The sequence below is a fragment of the Podarcis liolepis genome (genome assembly GCF_965112155.1).
Source record: "Podarcis liolepis genome assembly, chromosome: 10".
In the NCBI taxonomy this organism is placed as follows: domain Eukaryota; kingdom Metazoa; phylum Chordata; class Lepidosauria; order Squamata; family Lacertidae; genus Podarcis; species Podarcis liolepis.
In genome coordinates, this window is record NC_139562.1 from 34,535,394 (window position 1) to 34,547,500 (window position 12,107).

The 12,107-nt window shown below is 40.0% G+C and overlaps 1 protein-coding gene across 5 annotated transcripts in view; it reads left to right on the forward strand.

Moving 5' to 3' along the window:
• Positions 1-12,107, forward strand: part of ANKS1B (ankyrin repeat and sterile alpha motif domain containing 1B) — a 324,701-nt gene that overhangs the window by 12,475 nt on the left and 300,119 nt on the right. For 4 of the 5 annotated variants that reach the window (XM_083462878.1, XM_083462889.1, XM_083462890.1 and 1 more), the window contains exons 2-3: positions 6,853-6,933; positions 11,601-11,757. In XM_083462878.1, the coding sequence (XP_083319004.1) occupies positions 6,853-6,933; positions 11,601-11,757 (238 nt within the window). Of the gene's footprint in view, positions 1-2,439; positions 2,498-6,852; positions 6,934-11,141; positions 11,213-11,600; positions 11,758-12,107 lie in introns of all 5 variants that reach the window. The other variant, XM_083462891.1, reaches the window with a different exon arrangement.

Sequence of the window (12,107 nt, forward strand, 5' to 3'; positions counted from 1 at the left end):
GAACTGTAGGGGTCCACACATGTTTGTAGTTGGATTAATTGATTGTATGAACTACTCACATTTGCTTTTTTAGTTTTCTGAGTGTGTGGTCTTCAATACATTAATTATTTCATTTTATTTGCATTCTTTTAAGGCTATATAAGATGACTGAATGTGGCAGGTTGATTTCTTTAGAATATAAATAATCCAGTCCTTTAAAAATATACACACAAATATACAGATTCAGTGTAAGAGTTGCTATAGCAACTAGCTGGTATTTTGATTGGGACATACTGATTGCTGTACAGGTTTCATTATAGAACAAAGAATACGCAAGCATTACAACCCTCAAATTCTGTGTTGAATTAAGATCCTCTCCTTCCTATCATAAATTTCTAAAATGGCAGCTTTGCATAGCCGGAAAAAAAACCTTTCAGAACATCTGACCATGGAAAGTCATGAAAGGTAACCAGGGCTTGCAGTGGCTTGCAGATCACCCATGATTCTGATTGACTATGGCAGCTTCACCTGGAAAAATACCTGGGAAGGAGAAGCCAGCACTCACAGATGGAGAGAGGGTCCTCTGAGGAGAACGGACTACCTCTGTGAGGTGTTTATACAGGTTCGGCATAAGAATTTAAGAAGAGCCTGCTGGATCAGGCCAATGGTCCATCAAGTCCAGCATCACATTCTAACATTGGCCTACCAGATGCCTGTGGGAAACCCTGTTTTAATATCTTCATTCAATCTAATAGAGCTAAATTGCTCCCTTAGATTGGGCAGGGAGATTTAAATAGAATGTACTTATGAAAAAGCTGGTGGACGTTAGTTGCTTCTCCAAACTCAGAAAGCATCAGCTGAAGATGGGAAACAAAACAGAGTGGTAATGGTCTAATATTAAGGCATAGTAGAGATATTTTTTAGCCAAGATGTTTGGCTACTGAACTTTGCTCATTGGTACCTGACTCCATTACTATTAGCAAAGATTATGGGCTATGTTCCCCCAGATTGTTGGAGAAGGTGCAAAACTCTCACATCCATATGTGGTAGGTGTACCCATTGGTGCAGTTTTTTTGGCACTGTGTTCACGAGGAAATACATGCAATCTTCAGACAGAAGGTGCCGCTATTAACTCTGCTCAGCCTACTGCATATAGAGTTAATAGGGTTTTGCTTTGTTTTTTTTATTTGTGGTTGCCAGAGTTGAAACACCAAAAAAACTGGAAAAGTGCAGGAGGGTTATCAATCAAAGGGTATAGCTTTGTCTGAGGAGCTGACATGTACAGTTCATATTCTAGAGGAAATACTAACAATGTAATGTAATGTTACTAAAAATGTAATTCTACATTTCTTATGTAGAATTATTTATTTAAAATGTATACTACTTAATAAAATAAAAATTCCCAATTGGTTTATATAAAAATAATAGCAGTACAAGAAGTCAATAAAATTTAATAGCACTAAAGTAAAATCACAACTGTGGGACAGTTTTATGAAATATATAAGTCATCCAGATAGTCAAATGCACAGAGGTTTTTGGGAAAATGTATTGCAGCAAAAATCAAAGACTGAAATATTATGAAAGTAAAAGGAACTACATATGTGTGTTGATTTATGTCATAACCTAGGTGGGATGTGATTTAAAACACTTATTTTTGACTGTTGCTTAGTTTTTTTAATGAAATTTTGGTTATTTCTTGACGGTATAATAAATTATTGCATAAGCACATTATAATTAGCTCATGATTAGAGAGGAATTTTTTTCTTGTCCACTTTCACTTAAACTCACATATATTGTGGAATATTTTTCCAAATTAGCTTCCTGCACTGGTATAGTTTCCATACTTTCGAGTATACTGACAAACAGATTTTATTCTGTTGTTATAGATTTACAGCAGTGTTCAACTAACCCATCCATCAGTGCAATTATGCAGTGGGAATCATCCCTCTGTCCTTACCATGTACCCTATTCCCTCACCAAATCTGTTTCTAGAACAGGATTGTGTGCACACGGGGGAGGAGAGAGGTGGAAAGTACCGTCGTGCAAGCAGAAATCCTCGCAATGACTGAACATTCACTTAGTGATATGTTGGTTTCCACCCATATTATTTAACCCTAATTTTGGCTTAGAAATGTTTGTATCTGGTTGATACTTTGATTTTTGGGAATAGCATGATGATTGGACTCAGTTTGAAAATTCTAAAATTGTTGCTCTATTTAAGGCAATTGATGTGTTTCTCAGTAATGTATTAGTGCTTTGTCTAACTAATGTAAACAAGGCCACCTGTGGATGAGACTTCAGGTACTAACAGTTACAGCCTGGCTGAGCAGTTATTTCACAATTTGCTTGTTTTGAACCTGAAGTGTTCTGACTACAATGAAAGTAGTATTCCTTCAAAAGTCTCTTTGGATGATGTAACTATACACAAAGCTCAATAAACTGCCTTGTGCTTCCTTTCAGAAGGAGGCTAATGAGAGAGATCCATTGTTGGACACAGTTAACAAAGTTTTCATTCAGTGTAAGTTAAAAAGCTATTTTTTGACGAGTGGCAGAGTTTTTAAACTAACAACCTGTAAAGTAATAGTAAGGCCTGTAAATGTCATAAAAGATTTCCCATATTTTATTGTAAATGTGGAATCATATAAATGCAAACAATAGTAAACATAAGCAAATTAGGTAGCAGATACACAAACATTAATCCAAATCATCATGTTCTACTCATAGCTAAATATTCTTTTCTAGAACTTGATTTCTGTTTTAATATGGGACACATTTCATTCACATTATTATGCAGGACAGCTATTACATTATTATCCCACAGAGGTATTTGTGGCTTTTTCACTTAGGCCAAATATGTTCCTTCAGCACTGGAAAACTAATTAATGTATTGTTTCTTCCTTAGAGGTTAATTTTTCAGAGTTCTGTGGCATTTTTTTCAGCATGTTTAGACTACTCTCTTATCCCTAAAAAAAAATGTAACTTACACATTATCATTTTAAAATGCTGTTTTAAAGCAAGATATCCCTTCACAACACAACTATCTTTTTCAGGATGTAGCAGTACTACAAGTCACTTTAAGTCCCCATCAGGGAAAAAGCTGGGATATAAATATTGTGGGTATCCATCTGTCTCAAGAGACAATGGAATGTACCTCCAGGGGTGAAGTTAAATGGCTAGAGAATCACAGTGCTTGGTGTGGCTACAGAGACCAGTAACTCATAACTGCTGCCTTCCACTATGCTGTTTTTGTTGTGTTAGCAGCACCAAATTATCTCTCCAGGGTGCAAGACCCACTCCTTTCTCAGCCATGCTGATGTGGTCCAAAGGAAATAATAGCAATACATTTGGTGCCAACTTGGCTGCAGGCGTTGCCAAAAGGGGGCGTACAAGACGCTGTCCAACCATCTTAGGGACTCCACTCTGGATTTGTGTAGGGTTTACTCCTTAGCATTTTCTTCTGAAGATCCCGCAGGAGAGTGGGTCTAGATTATTCCTTGGGATTTACTCCTAGAGCCTTTCTCATAAATGAGTATAGTTGCAAGGGATATAACAACAACAACAACAACAACAACAGGAAGAAGAAGAAGAAGAAGACTATGAGTGATGCTAAAAAGTAAACACCTTTTGTTATTAGTTTTGCTCATTTCTATCCATATCCTTGCTACTGCCTAAGAAGATAAAAGTAGTCTATTTGATCATAGAATCATAGAACTGTAGCGTTGGAAGGGACTCTGAGGATTGTCTAGTCTAAACCCTGCAAGTTTGGTGTTATCAGCACCACGCTGTAACCAACTGAGTTATCCAGGAAAATAAATTCACTTCAGTACCCTATCCTGACAATGCAAAATCCAAATCCTTAGGGCATTGGATGCACAGGAAAATAAAATTAAAAGCAACTCAAAGTGTTAAATTTCCCTAAGCATATTTTGAAATTGCACACAGAAAAGTAGCAGAAAATGGTTTCTGCTTTGTCTCCTCAGCATATTCTTTGAATTTCAGCAGCATCCTTGTATTTCATTTGCCAGGGTCATTTGAGAAAAGTTCCAATACTGATCCTTAGAGATTATTTCTAGTAATTTGTTCCTTGGTTAACAATATTGATTGAACCTGTTTTACAGTTCCTGTGATATTAGTCACCTTACTTAATAATTTATTGTGTGAAACTGTGTCCTTTAATGAAAGCCAAATACATTAAATCAGATTTGTTTTCCTTGCCCAGAAAATTTGTTACTATTGTCCAACTCCACCTTACCTCAAATGTATCTAATGCAGGGAAGCCAAGATTAACTTTTGATTATGTTGGTGTGTTGGTCACATTAAATTACCTGACAGGGTAAATCCTTACAAAATCAGAAGGTCCATAAGCTAAATGGTTCACAAGAGCCTCATAGAGAACCAGCAGGAGAGGGGAAAGTGAGAAAGGAGGTTAAGGGCAAGAAAACAACAGCTGAGGCAAGAGGGAACTAAAGCCAGCATGAAGTCTTGGACAGTGAGGTTGTGCATGGAAACATGAAGCAAAGGGTGTGTAAAAGAACAAGATTGGGAGTACATGCTGGAAAGTTCCAAGCAAAAGTTGAACACAAAGTCAGGTGGACTTGTGCGGAGGCTAATGCCTGTGTCTGGAAGCTTTTATCCTCAGAAAGGTCACTTATGTACAGCTTATGGGTGGCAGTAGTGGGGCTTGACAGGCAGATCTATAGAAAGAAAAACCCATCAAGCTGAACATTCTATTCTCTCAGTCTAGGAAGTTGTCATCTCACTGCATTAAAAAATGTTGGTTTACAACTTGGAGAACTAATAATCTGCTTGTTGAACCAGTCTCGAAAATTACATTGCCCTGATGTGTGTGTGGGGGGGGGGGTTTACTTTTGTGGCCCCACACTTGTGGCAGAACACAGTCTGAATTAGATTAGACTAGTCTGGAAACCATCTGATGATTGCCATATTGAAATACAGTGGTACCTCGGGTTAAGAACTAAATTCGTTCTGGAGGTGTGTTCTTAACCTGAAACTGTTCTTAACCTGAAGCACCACTTTAGCTAATGGGGCCTCCTGCTGCCGCCATGCCGCCGGAGCACGATTTCTGTTCTCATCCTGAAGCAAAGTTCTTAACCCGAGGTAATATTTCTGGGTTAGCAGAGTTGTAACCTGAAGCGTATGTAACCTGAAGCATATGTAACCCGATGTACATAGCATGTCTGTATTTGCCAGCAGTTCCCACACAAGTGTCTCACAAATGTGTAGGGTGCAGGCAGGCCTGTGATCAGTCTGCACTCACCTTCATATATTGTTTGTAAGACGTGCTCATTTTTTCCAGCTGCTGCAATTGTACATATCACTGGCCACAAGCTTGTCCCTCATTCTTCCAAGTTGCTGATATGGAGGTTGCTAGCAACTGTGAGGTAGCCCTTAGTTCAGCCTTTCTGTGCTCCTGTGAAGTTTTGGACCAGTTAAGCCATATGGTGCAACCGTCTCATTTTGAGCAGGATATCCTAGATTGACAGAAGCCACCCCAGTTTCTGATGCCAATCTTGGATGTCCTGTTTTGGCTCCCTCTGCCACCACCTCTACCACAGCTGTTGACACACCTTTTTTGGTGCTGTGCTCCCCTATTTCTCCAGTGCCACTTCTGGAAATACTTGCATGTGTGGCATGTGTGTGAGTGTTGGCAGTGGGGGGGTAAGGCTGGCTGGTGGCGAGATGGTGTGAATTGTGGGGAGGCAGTTGTGGTAGTGTATAAGGGTGGCCGGTAGTGGGATGATGCAGGGGGAGGCTGCGGCAGTGGTGCATAAGGGCAGCAAGGTGATGTTGAGGTGTGTGGGGGAGGTTGTGTCCCAATTAGCCTTCCCCCCCCCCAGGATGTTGGAGGGAATGCAGTTAGAATTTCTGCTCTTAGAGACTTGTGAAGCTTGCTGGATCCTAGAATTTTGGCCACTTTTGATGGTTGGTTCCAGACATGTTTTCTCACAGTTTTGTTGGCATAAGTTTCCCTAGTTTATGAACAACCTGAAACTTATAAAACTGAAAGAGGGATTATTGAGAGAGCAGGTGGTGTTCAATTTATACCAAGCACAACAGGTTGCAGCATAGATCATTTTTATAAATTTCTCAGTAGAATGGGCAGTTGTAAAGGAATATTTTTATCAGTTGCAATTTTGCCTGAAAAGTCTCATTTGTTGAGCTCTTCCACCTAGTAAATTCAGATTGTTTCTACCATACTTTTCAAACAAGGACTCTGTGAATTGAAAAATGTAACATTATATGTACCTTTGTTATCCATGAAAATCTTTTAATAAAAACATTTTTATTAAAAAAAAAACACTTATGTTTTGTTAAACTTGAACCAAAAATTTTAATGCAGGTCAAGCACTGAGATGTTGGAAGCTGGTTTACAGGAGAGTCCCAAGGGCCAGATGAAGAGACCCAGAGGGCTGCATCCAGCCCTAGACCTAAGGTTTCCCACATTGGCCCTAGTCATAAGAGGTGGGGTGCATCACAGGCAGAATCAGTGTTTGAGCATCTGTACTTGAAATAACAGCCCCACTTGTATGTTCTGCTGTGATATTTAAGATTGATTAAGAATGTGAAAGAAAATTATATTTTAGAGATAAGGCTTTTGGATATTGGTCATCTTTCTGAGGTAATAAACTTTTCACATTCAATTGCTTTAAAAGCTGACCAAAGTGGTATACTCCCCACCACAAGAATATTCTGCTTCTGATTTTCTTGCTTAAATTTACCTTTATTTGTTGGCCAGTGTTTACATTTCAGTGAGCCTCTGTCTGTATATAATGATTATGGCTAATGTCTTTGAAATAAATAAACCCACAAAACTATGTATTTATTATAATAGAGTTTGTGCTTTATTTTCAGCATCTGGCGAGGACCAAATATAAACTGCACAGATAGTTCGGGTTACACTGCTTTGCACCATGCAGCTTTAAATGGTCACAAGTAAGTGTCAAATGGCTATCAATATTATGCTGGTATTACTTTGTGTTAAAAATGCTGGTATTAACCTGCATTAAGTTTAGACATAGTCATATTTTTGTGTGCACCAAGCTTTAGTAAACTGCCCTACTTAAAATACCTACCCCACTTCTGCTGTTGTAGCAGCCACCTCCATTTTCATGTGTACAAAATAATTTTGTTCTTTCTTTCTTTGGCGAGAAAATTCAATTTGGTTAACAGCAAGCATATTTAAAACACAGCTTAGAGCCCATTTTGGGTTCTAATCCAGGCAATGATAGTGGCAAAGAAATCACCACCATCATTGCATCCTCTCAGTTTCAACCATGGAACTTTTCTACATAGGTAAAGGCCTTTTGCAATGTGACTAGGTTGAAGATGGATTGGAATCTTCCTGCTCGGACCATGGCTATCTACATAATAAAATGCAGCAAGGTTATTTTGTTGTTGCTGTGTTTCAGGTTGTCTGTATCAGTCTTAGAGTTGTCTTTCTTGGAGCTGCCTGTCAGCATGTAAGCAGATTTTCTGGTTGATTGCAGTGCCTGGTATTATTTGGTTGCTGGCTGAGTGGGTACAGCTGGGGTGTCAGTGTGGAGTCATATGCCACACTAGAGGAGTTCACTGCTTTGGGTTACCACTTCAGGGAGACACAGGGACAGGGGTGTCCCACAGTGTCGGCTGGGATATAGAATTGTAGGCCAGACAGTGGAGGAGACAGGCCCATGACCTTCACCCATGGTGACAGCCTAGTTGAGGGGAAGTTTTATTTGGTGGGGTTCCCCCTGAGTGAGAGGCAGAGGGGAGAGTTGTAGTGGATGTACCATCTTCCACCTGACATTGTAGGATGTCTTAGTTTACTATCTGTAGGCCTAATCTCCCAGATGTTTATAGGGATGGAAGAAAATGGTGATGAAATGTGTCTGGGTGGGCAGCTAGCAGAAAGCAAGAAAGATGCTGCTCCAATTCCAGTGCAGGGGAAGGTAAAGTTGGAATGAAGGGACTGACTACCATCTGCAGTGGAGGCCTATATGTTTGGTTTCGGTTCCTTGTTCCAGCCATCCGACATCTCTGGAAGGTACTGGTAGCATTTCCACTGAGCCCTCCAGTCTGCTGGTGCTGTTAGTGAATACCAAATCAGTCCTTTATAAGACCAAGGTCATCCTAGACTTGATTGTGAAATTTGGGTGAGTGAGCTGGGTGGGCTTGACCTTATCCAGCTGTGCCCATCTGGGTACTCGGGTCAACACCAGCCTATACTAGTGCATTGAGAAAGAGGGTTTGCTGTTGTCCACAATAAATATACTTTATTACAATATCCTTGAACTTAAAACCTCTTGACCCTAATATAGATTTAGAGGGCCTGCACCTGGTGTTGGGCCAAAGAGACAGATTGGGGATGCCGCTGATCTACTGACCACCCTGTTCCCCATCAGCACCCCTGATGGAGCTAGCTTTGGTAGTCTCTGGGGTATTGTTGAAGGACCCAGGGTGATAGTCCTGGGTGACTTCAATAGTCATGTGGAGATTGTTACTGGGCTTGGGGCTTGATAGCCTCCATGACAACCATTGGTCTGTCTCAAATGTTCATCTGTCCCACACATCAGGCAGGGCATGATGTAGTCTTTGCCCCAAGTGATATGAGGGATAGGTTGACAATAGGGGTAGTGAAATGCACTCAGTTGTCAGGGTTGGACCGTTTACCTGTTATGTAGAGTGGTGGGCCCTTTTGCCCCAGAGACGGATGGAACTGGTGTGTTCCTGAATGCTCTGGGGTATTTTTAAGTGGAGAAAGCTGTCAGTGCTATTGAAGCCCTGGTCTCACTATAGAACAGCAAGATGAAACAGGTGGTTGATGTGATTGCTCCCGTGTCCTGTCTGGCATTGTGGAGCTCAAGTGTCCCCTTGATATTCTGGGGAACTTGAGGCTAGGAAGCAAGCTGGACAAAGATTTCAGTGCAAGTGACCCAAGTCTCACTCTGAAGCTGCCCAAACACTGGTTAAAGCATGTAATCATGTAATTATCAGTCTCTGTGGCTGTGAAGAAGGCTCATTTTGCAGCTTGCATTGCATCCTCTGGTAGCTAGCCGGTAGAATTATTTTGAATGGTCCAGAGGTCACTGACTCACACTGTATGTGAGGGACCTCTGAGTATACACAGAGTATAAAGTAACTTGACTTCAGAGTGATCTTGACTCTGCACTTATTGCAGCTCTAGCTGAAATACCCAGTGCCAGTAGGGTGTAGTGTGTATGGGGGCACTGTGGGGTGATTGCTCCAGGCATCTTTGGGGGGGGGGGGGCTCCTCACACCATCTTCCCTGAGCCAGCCTTACGGTGCTCTGTGAGGCTAGGATCTGATTAGATCCCAACCTTGCAAAGTGTGGTTGGCTCGGGAACAGCCAGCTTTGCCCTTGAGGGGCTGGGATCAAAGGGCACATGGTGTCCTTCTTATGACGCCTTCCCCGAGCCACTTTGCAAGGCTGGGATCTGATCAGAAACATAACTAAGAACCTTAAAATTTGAACACCTTATTATTATATAGAAGAATAGTTCGGTTATGATTATAACATGGTTTTGGGTGATATATTTTATTATGACCACCAACCAATATAAGCTGATAAACAGAGAATAATTAGTTTACATAATTAAGAAATAGATAATTTTTATGGAAGAGCAAAAAGAAAGTTCTTTCTTCACCATCTGTTTCTTGATGATAGAAAAATTTAACCACCTGTTTAAACAGTAATATAACAAGAATTTCAGTGAATCTTCCTGGTAGAGTTCATAATAAAGGAAGAGTCAGCCTCCCTCTGGGCTTTCTATACAATGGTAGAATAAAAGAACGTGACCCAAAGATGTTCATTAAATGGAATCGTCTTAAATTGGTCAGTTAACAGAGCAGAGGGCAGAACATTAAAGTGAGGGTGCATAAATTCTGACCTATATTTGTAAACAGTTGATGTCTGGAAGTATGAAGTTCTGGCAATTATAAAATATTACAATATGATCACATCTTACATGCATTTAACTTGTACAATTTCAACTATATGTAATTGAAGGACACCAGGAAAATGCAACATGAAACCTGCTTTTAAGCTCTCTGCCTTGGTTAGGAAGCAAGGTCCTTGCCATGTGAAGGTTCTAGAAACCCTGAGCGAGACTTTCTCAGTGGAACAGCTCGACCATCTGGCAGTTCGTTGTGAAGAGAGTTTTTATTCAAAGTCTCTTATATTAGTTGACAGAACTGGAGCTAAAATTGTGTCAAATGTTTTCACTCACCTTCCATTTTTCTTTCCCCCTTTTACAACCCTCTTTTCTCTCCTTATGCTAGAATATTCCATTACCTGCACTTGCAAAAATTGGCTAATGACCTCATGGTACTCTTGCATTATTTCTTCAGCAGCTACCTGTGTGGTACAATACTTTTATAACATGTCTTTGGAAGTGTTTGGGTGAAAGAGGAAGTATCCACAAAAGATGGAACAAAGCCATGATTTTTACCCTACCATCCCAGTATCCATGACCATCCAGCTAGAATATCTCCCCATTGTTCAGTTGACCTAAAACTGCACATGCTCAAAGTATTATTCTTTTTTAATCTGGGTTGGTAAACTAGTTTTTGGTTGTCTCTGTACTGTACCAGGAATGTATAAGTACTTGTAAAGCACAGAATTGTGAAATAGGGGTTGGAGGGGCTGGATAAGATAAGATAAATGCTAATAATAATAAGACTCTTAAGTCCAGCACCTAAATTACCTACCTGCACCACTGATTGAAGGGGAATTGAAATGTAAGCGTGGGATACAGAATAAAGGGGAAAAGAAGAGTTACGAGTGCTGATATTTAGTATTGTGGAGGAAAAGAGAAAGGACAGCCAAAGAGGTAGTAAAGCTGGTATCAGTGCTAATCCATAGGCAGTGGTCTGAGATGAGCTGGGAGTCAGGGGGTAGAAATTACATTAGAATATCAGAGTGAGGGGACAAAGTCAGTCAGGACTAATGGACAAATGTGGAGGCATGACTGAAGAGTAAGCAAGAACTGAAGGACAAAACAGGAGACAAGATCAAAGAGCAAGCCAGAAGTCAAAACCAACCAAAGGATACAGAACCAAGTAAAGGATAAAGCTCAGAAAGACTGTGTTTCTCAGACAAGACTCAACTGTAACTAGAGACCTTCATATTCCTTCCTGTCCAGGAAGATGCAGTGGTCTTTCTGATGTCATTCAAGGAAACTTTGCAGCTAGTGGATTGCTGAGCAGAGTCAAGGCAAGTAAGGGACTGCTGATATTAAATTGTTAATCATCCAGAACTTTAGCTGCAAGCCTCGGGTATATCAAATGTTTATACTCCCTGTAATCTGTCTCTTAAAATATGGATCTTATCTTTGCTCTTTTGATGTCATTATGAATATCTGTGGAATACCCAAGGAGAACAAACCTTCTGTGATTATGAAATATCTACTCTCTTATCCTGTGAGATATAATTCTTACAACCATTTGCAAATGTCTTAGCGATACTAGCTTCTTTGCACTTGTGTTGCTGTCATTTGTGTGCTTGTTTGGTTCCAATATATCATGACAATATGTGCTCTGATAAACCAGCTTTACAATGAAACCTTGTTGTCAATCCTTAGGTCATATTTTATGTTTTTCAGGGATGTAGTTATCAAATTACTTCAGTTTGAAGCATCAACTAATGTGGCAGATAATAAAGGGTATTTTCCTATACACTTGGCTGCTTGGAAAGGAGATGTAGAGATTGTGAAGATTCTTATCCATCATGGGCCATCACATTCCAGAGTGAATGAACAGGTGACGTTATTAAATATCTTTGTTTATGTCTTCAGAAAACACAAGTAAGTATAATTTTATTCTTACAGCTATATGGACGGATTCATGAAGCTTCTTCATGCTTAAAAAATTCTGTGGTTCAGAATAAGGATCATTGTGTTTGTAGAGCTATATGAAAAGGCCAGTTAATTTTAAAATAGCAGACATTAGCATTTAAACAGTTCTTATCATTATTATTACTATTGAATTGTATTCAGCATAGTCTTATTTGACAGCTCTCATGACTATTGAGGCATTGATACTGTTCAGTAGTGGATGGTGCAGAGGGGTAGTTCCTGGGAGTTCAGCATGGTGTATATGCACTAGCAGAG